This window comes from Populus alba, chromosome 18, assembly GCF_005239225.2.
Source record: "Populus alba chromosome 18, ASM523922v2, whole genome shotgun sequence".
In the NCBI taxonomy this organism is placed as follows: Eukaryota; Viridiplantae; Streptophyta; class Magnoliopsida; order Malpighiales; family Salicaceae; genus Populus; species Populus alba.
Window position 1 is genome coordinate 7,498,034 of NC_133301.1, and position 20,463 is coordinate 7,518,496.

General features: G+C 34.6%; 1 protein-coding gene and 1 pseudogene across 1 annotated transcript; one reads left to right on the plus strand and one right to left on the minus strand.

The window, feature by feature from the left end:
* The first annotated feature begins 269 nt into the window (after positions 1–269).
* On the plus strand, positions 270–6,363 carry LOC118056676 (uncharacterized; annotated as a pseudogene).
* Positions 6,364–7,367: 1,004 nt separating this feature from the next.
* On the minus strand, positions 7,368–9,146 carry LOC118056708 (protein LAZ1 homolog 2). The gene is made up of 6 exons (XM_035069014.2): positions 9,009–9,146; positions 8,865–8,921; positions 8,642–8,750; positions 8,186–8,370; positions 8,018–8,106; positions 7,368–7,727 (listed from the first exon to the last, which is right to left on the minus strand). Exons 1-6 carry the CDS (start codon positions 9,144–9,146, stop codon positions 7,406–7,408), a joined length of 900 nt encoding a protein of 299 aa, XP_034924905.2. The 3' UTR covers positions 7,368–7,405.
* Between the last annotated feature and the right edge of the window lie 11,317 nt (positions 9,147–20,463).

A 20,463-nucleotide genomic window follows, 5' to 3' on the forward strand; every position in this document is an offset into this window, starting at 1 on the left:
TTAATTTTTTGTAAATATTTTTATATCATTTTAAAATGCTAATTTTAAAAAATAATTTATTTTTTTCAAAAATATTATTTTAATATATTTTTAAATAATTTTTTTTTTTTTAAACCATAACTACTCCAAAAAAAAAACCTTTCTCCCATCTATTCCATTTTTTGTCCACGCTCAACGACTAGTTGTGAAACGGTATCCCACATGTCACCATATCACTAGTTAATGCATCCAGCTGCTTAGCTCGATCGTAACGAAAAGGGGCAGAGGAGTAAGAAAATATAAAAATCCCAAGCGTCTCTCTTACGCTCCCTTATTTGAAAGAAAGAAAGGCCATTGTCCCGTTTTGAAACCTTTCTTCCTTCGCTGCTGCTCCGATTCCTATTATTCTCACTTTCTCCGATTCATTTTATTACTCATTTGTTTTTTTCGAAAAGCATGGCGGAGGAATTCGGAAGATCGGTTCAAGACGGGCTGAAACTGTCAAAAAGGATATACCTGGGGAAAGACAGGGCGGTGACGCCACCCAAGCCACCGTCGCACATGGATAAATCACCAGTGGCCTATTTGCCAAAGGCACCGATGGTTTATGCAGTTATATCAAACCCAGGGATTGTGGATAACCCGGATATACCAAGTTACCAGCCGCACGTGCACGGCAGATGTGACCCCCCAGCATTGATTCCTCTCCAGATGAACCGGATTGAATTGGAAGCGGATTCTTATCTGGATACTGCTTTTGTTAAAATCAGTGGATCATGGAGGGTTCATTGTGTTTATGGGAAGTGAAAGCTGTGATTGTCGTCTTGCCGTCCCTATGGGCGAGCAGGTGTGTTTGGATACCTGTAAAGGATTTATCTTTTTGTGTTCCTTTCTCTTATTGGTTGTTGTTGTTTAAACATATTGTTTATTTTTTCTGGGTGAATTAGTGTTAGTATTTTTTTTTTTTTTATTATTTAAAGCATTAGGCATAAAGGGTTTGTATAAATCTTTGGCCTATGCTATTGTTTTGATCTCTCTCAATATCATTTTTTTTCATCATCATTATTATTATTTGGATAACAGGGCTCAATTCTAGGTGTTGAGATTGAGGCTTCTAGAAAGTTGTATTATACGGAATTGGTTGCTATTGAAGATAAAAAAGATTTGGAAAAGGAAGTTAGGATTGAAAATGGAGGCTTTCTGAAGCCACATACATTTACCATAACGATACCCAAAGTAAGTTCTAGCCCATATAATATGGATTAAACATGATTTTCTTATATATATATATATATATATATATATATATTCATGTTTTGTTTTATCTGTAAAGGTTGACGGGGGATCAACGCTTTCCATTAAAGTTAGTTGGATGCAGAAATTACTGTACCACAATGGGGAGTTCTCCTTGATTGTGCCATTCAGTTTTCCAGAGTATGTAACTCCTCATGTAAAGAAGCTACCCAGAAAAGAAAAGATACAATTGAATGTAACCACTGGTACTGGAACTGAAATTGTGTGCAAGACAACTAGCCATCCTTTGAAGGTGCATCTTTGACTATAGTTGCTTGGTTTTGTAATGCTTTTCAGATTTTTAGTATTGTGTTAAGGTTGACGTGATTGTTTTTTAAATTTTTTTACAGGAATTGAGGCGTGAAGTTGGAAAATTGGGTTTCTCATATGAATCAGAAGTTCTCACTTGGACAAATATTGACTTTACTTTCTCATATGCTGTAAGATTGATTTTACTTTCTCATGTCATTCATGCCCTTTTAGTTTACATTTTCTGTTTACCAGAGAAGGAAAGTCCACTTCTTGGAATATAAGATGCCAACATTCTTGGGATATGTAATTCTTGTGTTTAAATGCTTATCAGGTCTCTTTTAGTCATATATTTGGCGGAGTGCTTTTGCAATCTCCATCTGTTCATGATGTTGATCAAAGAGATATGTTTTGTGCCTTTCTTTTTCCTGGAGGTCATCATAGTAGGAAGGTTAGGACAGCATGTGCTCAATCTCTTTTTAATTTTAACTTCTTTTCCTTTTCTTGCCCTGTCTTTTGACCGAATATGGACTGAGCTTTGAAGGTACTATCTGATAGGTGTTCAGAAAGGAGATAATGTTTGTTGTTGATATAAGTGGAAGCATGGAAGGAGCACCCCTTGATGGTACAAAGATCGCCTTATCTGCAGCACTCACAAACCTTGATTCCAAAGATTCGTTCAACATCATAGCTTTTAATGGAGAGACTTATCTTTTTTCATCGTCAATGGAATTGGCCTCTGAAGATACAGTTGAAAGGGCTGTTGAGTGGATGAGTACGAATTTAATTGCTGGTGGTGATACAAATATCTTGGTTCCTCTAAAACAGGTCATCTTTCATTAATGATTTTGTGATTATTCATCTGTGTCCATGCTTGTATAATATGTATGTCTACATACTCCTAAATACAGATCTTAACATTAAAATGCCTGCCATCTTGTTAAATTAAATGTTGAAAAAATTTAGTACATAGCATTTTGATGAACAGATAAAAAATGATTAGTATCTTTTGGCCTCAATTCTCCATACTAAATTAAATTACTGTAACAACCTTCCTTCAATGAATGGTTTGTTCAATTTTAGTTTTGTCATGATTTCAAAATGGTGGTGCGAGAAGCACTACATTTTGCTCGTTGTATCTTGATATATTTGAACTTGATATTCCTCTTTTTTTAGACTTGTTTATGTTCTAAAAATTATATTGAAATCAATTTGTGGATATTGGAATGTGCACATCCACAGCATTTGGGGTTGTAGTTTATGCATCAGTCTGGGAAAAAAAAAATGTAACCACTTTCCACTTGCTTCATGCTTCCAGGCAACAGAAATGCTATCAAAATCTGGAGGCTCAATTCCTTTCATCTTTCTTGTTACTGATGGGGCTGTTGAAGATGAAAGACACATTTGTGATATAATGAAAAGTCATATAACAGGCGGAGGATCGATACGTCCACGTATTTGTACCTTTGGGATAGGTAATGGTTTCTTATGCATCATTGGTAGGACTGATGGCATATTATCAGCTACTTTTTTAGTTTATTATTTTATTTTTATTTTTCCCCTTTTTTCTTCAGGGGGGCTCCATAGATGCATTTAGAATTTCTTAGGATGTCAAACTCCATCTCTTTGAAAAAAACTTCCAATTTTGACTAGATTTGATTTATGTATTCTGAGAATTTCATGTAATTACCTTGAGATTTTGGAACATTACAGGTTCATACTGCAATCATCATTTCCTACGAATGCTTGCAATGATTAGCAGGGGTCAATATGATGCTGCCTACGACATAGGTCAGTTTTTATACACTGGTTCAGAGTATGCTATTCTTTTAAAATTTTCTTTATTATTATTATTTATTTTATTTTTTGGCGTGGGAATCTGGAGAGGCTGCTGCATAATTGAGTGATATGAAGTTTTGGCTGTTGCTTGCTTATATCTGACAATCATGGAGAGATAGGTTAATAGGCTTAAAAATATCTTGGTGTGAATTAGCCTGATTGTTTTGTCTTGCCATTAGATATCTACATATGATATGAGATCTCAATAGTTGAAACTTTGGAGTTTATAGTTATAATATGGTGACAGATAGCCTTGTGGTTTTCCAATTTAGTAGTGGAACTAACATAACATAGATCCTGCACGCCTAGAATAGAATGCCTCATCTGTGTTTTTGCACTTCGGAGTTTTGAATGCTAAAAATAAATTACCTAGTAAATGACAACTGATATTTGGAAATTCATGTCTTCTCATGTTAACAGCACTGGTAAACTGTACCTTTTGCCTTTTTTGTCGTCAGATTCAGTTGAGTCTCGAATGCAAAAGTTGTTGAGCAGAATCTCATCTACAATCATTGCAAATATAACCATCAAAGCCTTTGATGATCTTGATGAAGTTGAGGTACGCTTTGATTAATTCCTTTAGGCTATCCTTAGCCTTACTGCCTTAAGACAGTGGAGGTATGATTCCATGTGCATGTACTTGTTATCCCTTATTCCTTTTTTCTCATGAAGAAGTGACATGTTTAGAGTCTCAAATTTTCTCTTTTTCTAAGACACTTTTCTTTTTTAAACACTTGAAGTTACTTTTTGATGATTATTCTGCTAAAAAAATCTGAAAAACGTGTACATTATCCAATTGATTCCATATGATACTATTTATCAGTTTCTGTTTCATATTATATCCATCCATTCTTTGTCATCTATTGTGTATGATTAATTTCCTTTACTTTCTAGAAAATTATTCAATTGGATGGTATGGATTTTATTTTCACCTGAACTTGTATAAACTCATGAATTCTTCTGCAATTTGTTATAGGTATACCCTTCTCGGATTCCAGACCTTTCTTCTGATAACCCATTGATTGTTTCAGGGAGATTTCGGGGAAACTTCCCTGACATTGTTGTAGCTACAGGTTTTTTTGGAGATTTGAGTAATTTTTCTTTAGACTTGAAAGTACAAAAGGCAAAGGACATACCTCTTCACAGTGTAAGGCTCAGGACAGTTATCCTGTTCTGTATTTCTTTCCTTTGTGTTTGATATATATTTTGTAATTCGTAATGTTGACGTGGTGCATGGCTCCTTTTTGCCTGTGCTTCTCTCTGGTTCAGCCAATGTTGTGCGTGTAATGTTTGTACTGTGGTATTAGGTTAACTAGCTGGTGGTGACCCACCTATGAATCTAATTTGCTGCTTCTAGTGATGAGATGCTAATTTTCAACTCCATGAATGTTTTAACTTGTTTCTTATCTGTAATTCCAAGATTTCACTTATCATAATTTGTTACTTATTTTTCCAATTTAACTTTTTAATGTATTATTTTTATGATTACTGTGACTTGGAAACCTGGTCAAACCTTTTTCATAGATTTTTTGTTCTTTTACCATATCTCTCATTCAAGACCATTGTAGTTTGGTTCACCTGGAAAAACCTGTACAAAACATCACTGTTTCACGTGCAAATAACTGCAGTTTTGGATTTTGTATAGTCAATTCTTACAGAGTTTATGTTCTGCAACAGGTTTCTGCAAAGCAGCAAATAGATCTACTCACTGCGCAGGCATGGTTTTCAGAAAATAAACAGCTTGAGGAGAAGGTCTCTGTTTTTTCTTCTTCCTATTGTTCCTGAAAAATTGATTTAGTAATACCATTCAAGTCTGGAGATTCTGGCCATTTTGTTTATAAACTAGTGTGAAATTTGCCTTGCTCTGCTGATTACCTAACTGAAACTTATAGATCCTATGAAACACCTTAATTTGTTCTTTGGCTCCATGGTCAACTGCATGGCAAGCTTCTTTTATTAACTTATCAAGCTTCCATTTGCTAGTTAAGCCCCCCGGTTATTGATGTCTTTCCTTATTGTCAGGTTGCCAAATTGAGTATACGGACTGGTGTTATCTCTGAATATACTTGTATGTCATTACTTGAGACTGATAGAGGAAATCAAGCGGCAGAATCACCTGGAGGGCATAAGGTATGTGCTAATTTGGTGTTTTTGCAAGCTTGTTGATGCACTTGTCTACCTTAGGGATCGCATCATAATTCGTAGGTGAAGACACCAAGTTCGTTACTCCCAACTGCTCTTGCAAGTCCCGCGAATTACCTCTTCTTTTCCAGCAGTAATTATTGCACTTGACTTTTATTTCAGTTCACGTGATGAATGAGAATGCATTTAAATCTGTCTAGCCTCACCCATAGGCAGTCAGGCAGTGCTACGAATCTCCTCTTAGGTAGCTGCTCATTGACTAAACTACTAACATATAAATTGTCGGAACTGCAGTTTATGGTTCTAGTCTTGCCCAGTTAACAGTGTTACATGGATGATGTTCCTTTCATTCTTATTCATCTGATTTTTATTCAACTTTTATATCATCTAAGCGTTAGTGTCTTCCAAATTCATGTAAACAGTTGCCATGGCAAGTTAATCCCCAGAAGGTAGACTCTCAAGGCCGGAGAAGAATATTTATAAGGAACCTTGGTGTTGGTTTTGGCAATTTGACTGCAACGGCTGAAAACCTTCGTCCAGGAGCTGAAGAGTCAAAGTTGCCCGAGGCAGCAGAAATTATCATTAAGGCAGCTTCCAATTGCTGTAGCATAATGTGTGATCAATGTTGCTGTATGTGCTGCGTCCAGTGTTGCTCCAAGATAAACAACCAATTCGCAATAGTCTTAACACAGCTTTGCACTGCTCTAGCGTGCTTTGGCTGCATCGAGTGCTGCTCAGAAATATGTTGCGGAGGACAAGATGGACACTAAAAACATGATCTGAATCTCTCTTGTGAACATTATATATTAAATTTATTTTACCACGGCATATAATGATAATTGTTGAAAGCATTTATATCCATATTCTCTCCTGAACTGCCTTTTGGACCCTCTCCTTGCTCAGCCTGCGGCTCGGAAAAGATAATGAGAGACGGTCTCAAGCTTCATTTTGTTAAATAGAATTCAACACTGAATCTCTTCGATGGACACAGAACCATAGCTTGTGAATCCACTGCACCTGTGTTGCCTATTGCCATCATGGAAAGAAAGATAGTGTTCATCACCATTCAGACAGTATTCGCAAAACAGGCTGCCCGCAGGCATCCATGCCGGGCGGTCCTTGGATTTCATTTCCTCCTATACCTGCCTTCTCTACAACCTTCCTTCGTTTATCTACCCAGCGATGTTTAGACCAGCAATACTGACCCCAACAAATGGGAAAAAAAGGGGTGGGGGGGGCAAATATTGAGTTCTGGATTTGCCACACGAAAAAAAAAAAAAAAAAAAAAACTGGTATTTTATATATTTTGTTCTCCAGTAAGGTTTTCTTCTACACGTTCTTCCACTTGTAATTCCGATGCTTCTTTTGAACCCACAAATCTCTGGTGAATTTTTTCCTGGATCTTGGTGACACCCTTCTCTACAGGTCCTATCGCTTGATTTATGGTCAACACAACATCTTTGACGACCTGCTTTTTAAGATGAGCGTAAAAATAAAATCCAACAATTCAAGAATTTTAATACTGAGGAGGGTTTTTCGTGGAGAGAAACTTACGCTTTGACCACCTTCAAGAACTATGTCTTGAACACTCTCAGTTACACTTGTTCCGGGAGCAGCAACCTGAGTCTCTCTCTTTTCAAACACAGCTGACTTCTCCTGGTCACCTCCCCCAAACTTCAACTCTGCTTTGGTTGTCTCGGTGGTTACTCTTCCATACCCAGAAACAGGAATAAAACGGTAAGGTTCCGCTGAAAATACATATATATGAGCCACAGCTGCAATCGCCATCTGCCAAGTAATCAAAAGGAAACCATATAGTTGTGGAAACAAAAACAAACAGGCAAGGAACAATGAGTTTTGTGGGCACCAAGTCTTCAGTGGTAATACTCAAGCACAGCTGCAACTACTGCTTGCAATAAATGAATGGTACGAGTTGCTGGGGAGAAAAATTGTTTCCAAAACCGCAGCAACTTACTTCTATGCAAATCAAAAAGTCTTGCAACCCTGTTCGGAGTTTTTTCACGTTTGGCAGAACTCCAAGGGCCCAAAGGAGAGCAATACCCAGGCCTTGCCACCAGGTGGCAAACACAATAGCCTTGAAGCTGATGAACTTTGCCAGTGGCTTTATTGGTTTCAGTCGTTCGTGCGTTACATTGTAGAACTGCACGAGGCAATATAGTGCCCACATCTGGCTGAAGTTGAGTACCACTGCTATGTATGGATACCTGCAAGAAACCAGAGTGGATTAGCCGATCCAAAAACAAAAACCATCAAGGACCCCATTCCTGAATATCTAACAAGGCATCATCTGATAGAATAGGAGAGGAAAACAATTTCTTATTGAGAGCGTTTCACAAACAGAAGTCACACTGGTATAAGTAGAAGAGACTTGCATTCACTTTGCGAACCTAAAAATACCAAGGATATCGATTTGCATTAAAACACCTGAAGATTGAAAAAAGAAAAAAGAAAAAAGGAGGCAACTTAACCAGAAGATGACACAAGTAGTACATACCCGTAGTGCCACTTGAATTCCCCATCACCGAAAACCCCAAAGAGCTCCAACAAGAACGCTAAAAATGCACAAAATGTCTTCAGAATCATCTGAACTAACCACAAGATATTAGACTCCAAACAAAGTCGTCAGGATCGGATCATATAAACAGAAAGGTCGGTAGCTTACATACTGTACAAGACCAAATCGCTCTATTGTAAGCAAGTCCCTTCCCATAGCATATGGCCTGAAGAAAAAGCTGATACAAGATCTACTTTGTACAGCTTGATTCCCATTCCTCCGCTCCAACAATGTTTTGCCAAGCTGCCCTCGCGATTCATTTTCAAGGAGTTCTATTACACTCCTTTCCCCACCTAGCATGCAATTTGACAAAATGCAAGCTCACACAACAAGTAACATCGCACACCAGATCAAAATCAAGCCAGATGAGGACAAAGAAAATATTTTTGTTGCAATTTCTGAAATTAGTTCACTTCCCTGAAGTGCTGTCTAATTACCAGAAGGGACATAATGATAACTAGACAAATTATAGCAAACAGGGAGACGGTAAGCGCATTGACAGAAGCAAATATAGCAACCAAAATCTCTAAAACAGCTCAGAAAAATGTGGAGAGCTTTACTAACCCAAACAAGCAACCAAATAGCTACCAAATGAGTACAAAGCAAATGCTTCATAGCAATTTCTTAAAATGTCACAAGCAACAGACATTCTTGGGTTCCATAATGATAAAATCTGCACAAGTAAATAACCATAGAATTAGTATCCACCAATTAAGGGCACAAAAATCACTAAATGTAAAATAAAGTAACCATGATGTATGCCTACTATATAAAGATAGAACCTTACTGATTGTGTTGCATAGACAGGAACCATGAAAATAACTGCAACAATCCACTTTTGTTCCTAAAAAAAAAAAGTTAAAGAATTCATGATTTAAATCATCAACTTTGCAGAAAATGGGCAAAATTTTAATTAAAGAACAGACCGCACCGCGGGATTAGTGTAAGATTTAAGATGCTGGAAAATGAGATAGATAGAAAGCAGCACTGATACAATTGCAAAACATCCTCCAATAACAACAGCTGGCTGGTGCAAATCTCTGTAAGTATCTTCATATCCTGTTGCCATTTCTCTTGCATGTTCCACTCTCCAAATTACATACCCACTATTGAAGTTTAATGCATGTATATAAAAGAAGGGAAAATATTGGATAGGTTTCCAAATGGATTTATTAACATTATCTTGTCATTTTTTATCCCAAATAAATAAAAGAATGGAGTAAAGCAGGAAGAGAACGGAACAGAAGGCGTTGGTTGCGCGCGGGACTTTGTATACGTTTGTTTTGAAGTCGACACGTGCACTTTGTCTCACACTTGGCACTTTTGGCTATGACACGTTGTTTTTCTGTTAAAGAGAAAATTACGATTAGCTTTAGTATTTTTTTTTTTGTTTTTATTTTCTCAATTCTTTTAAAGATTACAAGTTTAGTCGTAAGGTAAGAGAGATGCCAAAGATAAAATTATTTTGGGTATGGGATTGTGATTGTTGGTGTTATGGTGATGGTAGTGTGGTTAATCTTGATTGTAATTCATGTAGAATAAATTGCTTTGATACATGTTTATGTTTTTTAAATATGAAAACATAGAAGTATGAAAATAGATAGAATTTTGTAAATTTAATTTGATGTTTACAATGATGTTATTATGTTTAAGAATTAATTATAAGTTTACAATTGGTTGACGTGGTTGGTAATAAAAGCATATGAGAAATGTAAAATTCTATGCTAAAAGAAAGTTTGTAATTTAAGTATACTAGAAATTTATGTTGGATGCATAACGGTAGTAAAGAATATGAAATCTTATGCTAAATACAAGTTGGTAACATAGGCATATGAGAAATACATGTTGGATGAATAATGGTAGTAAGAAATGTGAAATTGTATGTAAAATGTACATTGGTAAAATAGAAAATAAGAAATATATGCTGGAAGAAAAACTGTAAACCCCGAGAATAAATTTTTACATAAATTAAAAATAATATAGATGGAAAAAGAAAAATGAGATAATTAATGTACAAATTCAAATAAATTAGATTGCTAAGGGGGTTAAAAAAAATAAGAAAAGAGTTATTAACAAATTATAAAAAGAGAGGAAAGAATGAGCCAATGTATCATTAAAAGAGAATGAGACTATAAATACCCCCATCCTCTTCTCCATGTGGCCAGCTGCACAAGGTAAGAAGGAGGGGGGAGATTTCAGATTTTTTTCCACCAAAATTAAGGGAAAAACATCAAAAGTTTTAGGACTATACAAACTTTAAATTACTAAGTAGAGAGAACACACATTGACAAAGAAATTATTAAGGAAACAAATGAGGAAATTGTGAGGGAAAAAGGAGGAAAAGACCCTATATGTAATTGTGAAAACCAATTTGAAATTTGATTAGGAATTGTGCATCAATTTCAGATTTTATAAATTAGGATTCTTGAGTGAAAATTGAAGGAATTGCAAAATTTATTAGAATGATGTTAATTAAACTATTATAAGTAGTTTTGACATGAAAATCATGCAAAATTACCAAAGAAAAATCAATGACCAATGGACACGAGTGGCTGACCATGTGAGGGTTGAATGGGAGGAAAATAAATTCTGAAGTTGTACTTGATAAACCTTATGATATGTGTTATAATGTAAACAATGAGTAAATGAGGCAAACCATTGCATAGAAAGGAAAAGGGGACCTTAGTCCCCTTAGGCCAAGTTCGACCAAGAATAGATTAAGGAGAGGGAGGAAGAGTTTTGGCATGTTATATGTTCATGATGCATGAATTAGTTGTAGTAGGAAGTTTACTAATAGAAAAAAGCATGAAAACTTGATAATAGAAAACTTCGCGAGTCAAATGCGTGTGTTACATGAGGTGGGAATGAAATTATTAACCACAAGTATAGCTTATAGTTCAGCTTAGGAGGAGTAGAAAAATGTAGAAAAAACATAGGAATGGGTGTCTTAAGAGAAAAGGAAAAATAGGGATAGTAGAAAGTTCATCTAAAAATCGTCGATGAAAATTGGACAAATTCATCACCTTGATTTTAAAGAGAATTTGGCCTAAAAATGATAAATTTAAAGGAAGGATTCTCATAGAATTTATAGCTAGGGGTGTTAGCTTTCCAATGAATCCGGTCTCGTTTAATTTGGAACTCTAGAACTCTAGATATAGGTAAATGTCTAAGAAGAGGTTAGGCTGTCACCTTTGCGGGTAGATTTGACCAATTGACAAAACATATAAACTTAGTTGCGTTAAGGGTAGATTCAAACTTCTTTCACTTAGAAAATGTGTGGTGCCATGTCTTAGGGTTCAAAGGAAATAAGCCGTATGCAAAACCAAATTGGTGATGATATTATAATTTAATTAAGAATAATGATCTAAAAGAATATAATGAGAAATGTAAATATATTTAAAATTTTATTGATTATGGAAAATACGTTCCTAATGCTTGTATTTTTTTTATTGATTTTTTTTTATCTAGCCTGCAGTAAAGTGTGCCATGTAACTAGTTATAGAAAATACTAAAAGGTATAGGTTATTCACTATACACACATGCACTGTTCATTCTCTCATATTTTACAGTGGACTCACTATTCATATATATATATTTTTTCATATTGGTCCTTAAACTTTCTTTTTGCACAATTGCTTTCTTTTTGGGCTAAATTAAATTTGTTGGCTAAGGAAAAAATTGAGATATGGAGAATTAAAGTAGAAAAGACGCCATAAATGGATGGTGGTTTCAAAGTTATCATAAAAAAAATCACTTTAGTTGTAACGACCCTTGATTTTCTACATCATTTTTCAAAATACATTGAGAATTTTCAGTGTAATGTTTTTTTCATTTTCGTCAAAATTTTGGCAGAGTCTCCCCTTAACCAAAGTGATACAAAGTTATTGACAATTAGAACAACATGCATTTCTGACCAACACATTAGTGTCATTCTATTATTACAAGTCCTAGTGACTTCCATTTACCACTAAAAATCTTAAAAGAGAGTAATCAAGATGATTAGGATGCTTAAATCTTATAAAGACATGAAATAAAAAAATTTCCAACTAATTAGAGTTTAAAAGTAGAGATAAGGTCAAAAGACAAAGTTTTAACAATGTAGACAAAATATCAAATTTGTACACTGCCATATAATTACATAATTAAAAAGGATATTCTAAATGTTATATAAAATCCTAATGTATACAAGATATCATTTTGAAAGTTCGCATAATGTGAGTGAAAAACATCTACTACTTCATACGAGGTTGAGATGCACCTGATGTTATACAAAATACACACAACTTATTTAATGAATCTTTTGAGTTTATAATGGTTTGTAGTTAATGTTTTGTTTGTTGATGATGTAAGGTTGAGAAAATACAATGAAGTATAGTTATATGGAATATTGTATGATGAGATGGGATATGATCCAAGATGGTTGGATCAAAGTGGAAGTTTTGAGTACTGTGATTGAATGAAGTCTAATCAATAACTTGGTAACATCAGAAAATAAAGAAAACTCTACCGAATTTTTCAAAAAAAAAATCCCATAATCTTAGACATATTATTCAATACTTGACATTAGTAAAGTAATGTTTGAGATTTCATGACATCATAATTTGAGGGTGTTATATTTTGGTATTAAAGCTGGTTAAGGTTCAAGAGACCATTATTAATGTAAAATAATATTGTTTCAAGATGGTAAGTACATGACAAGAAGCCAGGGCTGACTCCTCACCAGCGAGGGACGAGCATCTAGTTAAGACAGGAGATAGAGGACTAGAGGGAGATCCTCTGGTAGATATGGTATGTTTTATGCCAGCTGTGTCGGTGCAATCTGGACAAAGAGAGTCATTAGGAGTTCGAGATGAGCGGAGGGTATTTGATGAAGATGGGCAGGGGATTCAGCCCTTACCAGCAATTGCGTCTGCAGTAGCACTAGCAGCACCTTCATTATACCCAGATCCAGCTTATTTTGCCTAGTTGGTTCATGCAGTGATGACAGAGATGTTGGGACCATTGAGTACTACCCTAGGGATACTGTGGTCAATTTAATTAGATGGGTAAAGAGTTTGAGGGAATTAGGTTGTGAAGCATTTATGGGAGAGGAGGATGTTGAGATAGAGAGGTCTATTGATCAGATAGTAGTACCAGCAGAGCTTCGAATGGAATGTGCTACTAAGTAGTTATCGGATAGAGCTTAGACATGGTGGGATATTGTTAAAGAGAGACGGGTTGCTGAGACGCTTAGATGAAAGGATTTCAGGACAGAGTTTAAGAACTAATATTATTCCCGCCAGCATTAGAAGATCAAGGAACTAGAGTTCTTGGCTCTTACATAGGGAGATATGACCGTATTGGAATATGAGAGGTGGTTTCAAGACCTCTTTATGTTTGTTTCTATTTATTTATCGACTGAGCAACATCGGATTAAGAGACTCCGAGATGGACTCTGATAGGAGCTGAGGATGGGATTGGTTGTTTTGCAATTTCTGACAGTGAGGGATTTTATAGTGGCCGCTTAGTTTCTAGAGGCAGTGGAAGCTGCAAAGTGGTGTGAAAGGTGATGGACATGGTACTATAGGACTAGAAAAGAGTAAAGAGTCTGTATTGTTTATAAGGACACCTTATTTTCCAAAAAAGGAAAAAAAAAGGACATTTTAGTTAGTTCAGAAAGAAGATAGGAAATCTTGAAGCAGGAGGTACATCGAGTAAACCTATGCAGAGCTCACACAGAGGGCGGTCACACCTATAGACTAGTTTACCAGGAGAAGTCGTAGAGGGCTCTAAGATGGCTACTTATCCCCTGTATATGAGATATGAGCGTAGACATCTCAGAGATTGTTCGACTACATCTAATAGATGTTATATATGTAAACAGGAACATAGATGGAGGGATTGTCCCTATCTAGATGCTGCATGTTATCATTGTGGAGAGCCCGAACATCGTAAGAGGGAATGTCCTTAGAGGACTATAGGACAGGCACAAAGACAAGGTTTTTCAGTACAGAGTCAGCAACAGTTTGTGACCGTGGACAGGCCAAGTAGACCTGCCTAGTCTAGAATTAGTGCCATTCGAGGCCGACATCGAGTACAAGAAGGGGGAGTTCAAGGGAGAGTTTTCCGTATGACTCAAGAAGATATGCGAGCTGCCATTAAATTGTTGCAGGTACTTTACTATTATAATCCCAACATGTATATCCATTGATTGATCATGGTGCTACCCATTCTTTTGTAGTTAGAAAATGGGAAGATAAATTGAAAGTGCAACCTATGAGAGTGGAAAAAGGGGTAGTAATTGGTACACCTCTAGGGGAAATTGTACTTATTGAGTATGTTTACAAGGGTTGTCGGTTAAGAATAGGAGATGTTGAAATGATGGTAGATTTATTACCTCTAGACTTGTATGATTTTGAGATGATCTTGGGAATGGATTGACAAGTAACTTACAAAACCCAAATAGATTGTTTTACTAAAATGGTAACTCTCTAGGATAAGGGTGGTAGAAGGGTAGAGTTTTGAGGAGAGAGAAATGTCATACCAAATAGTATAATTTTGGTTATGATGGTTAGGAAACTATTAAGAAAATGATGTACATCTTATCTTGCCTATGTAGTAGATTTGGAAAAGAAAGAAATAGAGTTGGATAAAATAGTTGTAGCAAGGGAGTTTCCAGATGTATTTCTAAAGGAATTACTCGGGTTACCACCTGAGAGAGAAATGGAAGTTTTGATAAAAACATTGCTTAGAACTACACCAATAGCTCAGGCACTGTATTGAATGGCACCTGCAGAATTGGTGGAATTAAAAATATAGTTGCAAGAATTACTGGATAAAGGGTTTATTCACCTTAGTGTTTCACCTTGGGGGGCTCTTGTGCTGTTTGTTAAAAAGAAAGATGAAACATTACGACTCTATATAGATTATAGAGAACTCAATAAAGTGACTATAAAAAATAAGTACCCCCTTCCACGAATTGATGATTTGTTTGATCAGTTAAAAGGGGCGTGTGTATTTTCAAATATAGATTTGAGGCCAGGGTATCATGAGGTGACAATAAAGAAGAAAGATATGCAGAACACAGCTTTTAGAATTCGCTACGGGCATTATGAATTTGTGGTGATGCCTTTTGGATCAACTAATGCCGTAGTGATATTTATAGATTTGATGAATCGGGTTTTTCAAACTTATCTGGATAAGTTTGTAGTGTTGTTTATTGATGATATATTAATATATTCTTGGTCACAAATGGAACATGCATATCATTTGAGAGAAGTGTTAGAGACTTTAAGGAGAAATAAGAAGTAAGTGTGAATTTTGGCTAAAGGAAGTGGTATTTTTGGGTCATGTGATATCGAAGAAGGGTATCAGTGTGGATTCAAAAAAAAAATAGAAGCAGTATTGAAATGAGAAAGACCTACGAATGTGACTGAAATTCGTAGCTTTCTGGGCTTAGTTGGATATTATAGAAGATTTATAGAAGGATTTTCCATAATAGCTTCTCAAATGACTCGACTAACTCAGAAGGAAGTTAAGTTTGAATGGTTAAAAGATTGTGAAGCAAGTTTTCAAGAGTTAAAATCCAAGCTAACTTCAACCCCAGTATTGGCTTTACCAAAAGGACAAGAGGGATTTGTTGTGTACAACGATGCTTCCAGTAAGGGTTTGGGTTGTGTACTTATGTAGCACGGAAGGGTAGTTGCTTATGCATCCAGACAGTTGAAAACACATAAGGTGAACTATTTAGTACATTATTTGGAGTTGGTAGCTATGGTGTTTGCTTTGAGGATATGAAGATATTATTTGTACAGGGTACATGTATATATTTTTACAGCTCACAAAAGTTTAAAATATTTGATGTCACAAAAAGAATTAAATATACGACAAAGGAGATAGATGGAGTTGATCAAATATTATGATTGTATTATTGATTATCACACAGGGAAAGCAAATGTGGTGGCAGATGCTTTGAGTCGAAAGAATAAAGCTTTTATTGGTGGTTTACTAGTGCGAGGTGATAAAGAACTCTTGGAACTAGGTGGGCTAAATGTGCATTTGGATGTGACTTCAGGAGGAATGTTACTGGCAATGTTAGTGCTACATTCTAACATGAGAGAAAAGATTAAAAAAGCTCAAGGTGAAAATCCTGAAGTGATGAAAGAAATAAATAATATAAAAATTGGAAAAATCGGCCAAGACTCTTTATTTCGAGCGTCAAATGATGGACTTATAGTGATGGGAAAAAGAATATATTTACCTAAAGTTGAAGTTTTAAAAGGTGAAGTCTTAAAAGAAGCTCATGAGTCTAAATTAACGATCCATCCAGAGAGTACAAAAATGTATGGAGATTTGAAAGAGAGTTGCTAGTGGCAAAAAATGAAGAGAGAGATAGTAGAATATGTGGCCAAGTGTGCCATATGTCAGCAGGTGAAAGTGGAGCATCAACGATCGACTGGAGAATTACAATCTCTTCCGATTCCATAATTGAAATGAGAGAATATCACTATAGATTTTGTATCTGGGTTACTGAAAAGCAGGAAAGGACATGATGCCATATGGGTGATCATGGATAGATTGACAAAGTCTTTTTTGTTTTTGCCTATGAAGATGGGGGATTCGGTTGAAAAACTAGCTCAATTATATATTAAAAAGGTGGTGAGATTGCATGGTGTACCGATTTCTATAGTTTCTGATAAGGATCCTCGGTTTACATCAAGGTTATGGCTGGGTATGCAACGGGCTTTGAGTACTAGATTGAATCTAAGCACAACCTTTCATCCATAAACCGATGGACAATTTAAAAGGACAACACAAATTTTAGAAGGTTTGTTGCGGTCTTGTATACTAGAGTTTGGAGGTCAATAGAAGCATCACTTTCCATTAATAAAATTTACTTATAACAATAGTTATCAATCTACTATTGGAAACTATTGGAATATCACTATATAAAGCATTGTATGGAAGGAGATGTTGAATTGCAGTATGTTGGGATGAAGTTGGGGAAAGAAAATTATTGGGACCTGAACTGGTGCAGATCATGGTTGATAAGGTGAAGGTGATAAAGGAAAGGATGAAAGAAGCTCAAGACCAGCAAAAGAGCTATGCAAATAATCGACGGAGACCACTAGAGTTTTAAATTGGAGATATGGTATTTTTAAAGGTTGCTCCATGGAAGCATGTGATTCGGTTTGGAATGAAAGGAAAATTAGCACCTAGGTATATCAATCCATATAAAATTATAGAAAGAATTGGGACGGTTGTCTATCGAATACTACTGCTACATAATGTGTTTCATGTTTCGATGCTGCGGAAAGCAGACCTAGATCCTACACGAATTTTGCCATAAATTCCGATGGAAGTGCAGGAAGATTTAACTATGGAGGTACAACCTGTTCAAATTATGGACCGAAGTATAAAGGAATTATGAAATAAAAAGGTGTCGTTAGTAAAAGTATTGTGAAGAAACTCTCAAATAGAAAAAGAGACCTGGGAGAGAGAGTCATAAATGATGAAGAAGTATCCTGGATTATTTTTTTTTATATAGGAATGAATTTAAATTTCGATGAAGAATTTTTTTTTTATATAGGGGAGAATGTAAAACCTCTAGGCGAAAAATTATAAATTGATTAGTTTCATGTAAAACAAAATGAAAACAATTCGTAACTCTTGATTTGGTTATCAAAAAATTCTGAAACTTTGTATGGAGCCTTATAATATGATGCCCTAGCTTGGGTTAAAATTTCATAATTTTTAGAGAAATACGAAAAATTTGACGAAAAATCACAATTTGACTAGTTTTACGTTATTGGACGTAATTTTAAATCTAGAGATCAGATTGAGCTGAAATTTTATGAGAAACCTTAAAATATATTGAATAAATTTTTTTTAAAATTTTAAGATGAACAGAGCTTGGTAGTGCTAGCAAAGAATAAGGACCGTCAAATGGAAGCAAAAAGACTCATTAAGGGTAAAATGGTAATTTTCCATTACAAATAAAACAAGGCAGCCCTTTTTCTATTATGAACTTCCAACTTGGCAGTAACAAATGTGAAAAGAAAAATAAAATAAGAGAAAGTGATAAATCAAGAGAAAAATAAGAGAAAGTGATATATCAAGAGAAAAATAAGAAAAAGTGAGAGAGAGCTTTGAAACTTGTAAGATTGAAAGACTTGGAACATTAAATTAAGGAATAATCAAGTGAAGGAAGATATAAGAAAGGCGAGGAAGGCTGGCCACACTAGGAGGAGAAGAAAAGTTGGGAGAACTTAGATTGGTAAGCATGAAAAATTTAGATTCGTACTTGAATGAAGTGTTTTTTGGGTTTATTTGAGTAAGTTATTAAACAATGACAATTAAATTTGATTTAATTTCTTATATTCTTGATTTTTTAAAATTAGGATTCTTATGAGAATTTGAGGGTCTTGAGAAAAGTAGTACACATGATGAAATTGAGGTAGAATAGTATATAAATAGTGAATGTAAGTAGTAATTAAGAAAGAAATTGAATAATTTTGAAGAAAAGAACTTGTAATTAAGGATGAGGAAATATAGGAATGAGGTTTTGATTGTTTTATTTTTAAGATATGATGTTCTTTATCTTATTTGAACTATTTAAAATATGAACAAGTGAAGAAACATCATAAGAATGTGAAAAGAAGGAATAAATAAATGGTGGGAATAGTTCATGGAAGAATTCTTTAAGTGAGTTAAAAGAAGAAAAATGATTAAAACTATATGTTGAAAATGAGGTGACATATAGATGAAAATTTTGGTGTAAACCCCAATTAAATAAAAGATATTACTTGCTTCAAATTTAGGCACTAGGAGAAATAATAATGGATTAATAATGTAGTGCAATTTGATTTATTTAGGAGTTGTTTCGGGAGCAGGGCATCAGGCAGGAGGAGTCAGGCCATCACAAGCAATTGGTAGGTGATTCATCCATTTCTTTTGAAATTCAAAGTTTCATTATTAGTTATGAGTTGTTTATGACATGTTGATATGGAAGAAGTAGAAGAAGAAACTATTGGTATTATAATTGGGATGTCGAGTAATTGATATAGAATTACCGGCTGGCTAGTATGAATTACCGGTTAGTATGAAATTACCGGCTGGCTAGTATGAATTACTGGTTGGTATTGAATTACCGGTGGGTAAATATGAATTACCAGTTGGTATGGAATTACTGGTTATATTGGCTATTTATAGAGAATAGCCGGATGTTGGGTAATTCGTATAGAATTACCGGTTAGATTGGTTATTATAGAGAATAGCTGAATGTTGGGTAACTCGTATGGAATTACCGGTTTGATTGTTGGCTATTTAAGAGGGTTAGTTAGGTTTGAGGTAAAATTGTGAATTATCAAATTAAAAATTAAGCAATGAGTGTTAGTTATAGAGGTTCTATAAGTATATGATTAATAAATTATGAATAGGTTATTAATGTTGATATATGGTGAGTTAGTGATGAAAGATAATTTGATATATTTTGAAGACTTGTGAACATAATAGCTTTATCATTTTTGATATGTTATCTTTCTTATTTCTTATTAATGTTATTTATACATGTTGTTTACAAGGTGATGCGGAGCGTTAAATATGGACTTTGTGTTTTAATCTATTTATTTTGTGGGATGTAATATATTTGTTTTATATGTAATTTGTATTATACGTATATTGTAATATATGTATCATGAAGATGTTACTTTTGATACTTATACATTTAAAAAGTACGAGTAAGGAACTAATATTATTAAAATATTCAAAAAGAATATTTAGTAATTATAATCATGCATGTTTAAAAGATGGATGCATGTTAATGTAATAATTAGTTTAATATGAATCTTTTGAGTTTATAATGGTTTGTAGTTAATGTTTTATTTGTTGATGATGTAAGGTTAAGAAAATACAATGAAGTATAGTCATGTGGAATATTGTATGATGAGATGGGATATGATGGTTGGATCAAAGTGGAAGTTTTAAGTATTGTGATTGAATGAAGTCTAGTCGATAACTTGGTAACATAAAAAAACAAAGGAAACTCTGCCGAATTTTTTTTTTAAAAAATCCCATAATCTTAGACATATTATTTAATACTTGACATTAGTAAAGTAATGTTTGAGATTTCATGACATCATAATTTGAGGGTGTTATAATTTAAGTCTTACTTCAAGAATATTGTTTCAATTTGTTCAACATGATTCAATTCAACCCCTCATCGGTTTTTAACCCATATATGGAGTTTTATAACTTCAAATTACACAAGATCAGTTTCTTTTGAAAGCTAATATCCTTAACTACAACTTTTATGAGAGACTTATCTCAAATTTTATCATTTTTAAGTCCTAATCCTCTTTGGAAATTAGGTGACGAAACTGTCCAATTTTCAATATATGAGTTTATAC

Coding starts and splice junctions, on each gene's coding strand:
- LOC118056708 (XM_035069014.2), bottom strand. CDS start 9,146: ATGGCAACAGGATATGAAGATACTTACAGAGATTTGCACCAGCCAGCT. Junction 8,751..8,864: donor CTGTCTATGCAACACAATCA/GTAAGGTTCTAT, acceptor TTACTTGTGCAG/ATTTTATCATTATGGAACCC. Junction 8,371..8,641: donor CTATTTGGTTGCTTGTTTGG/GTTAGTAAAGCT, acceptor ATTGCATGCTAG/GTGGGGAAAGGAGTGTAATA.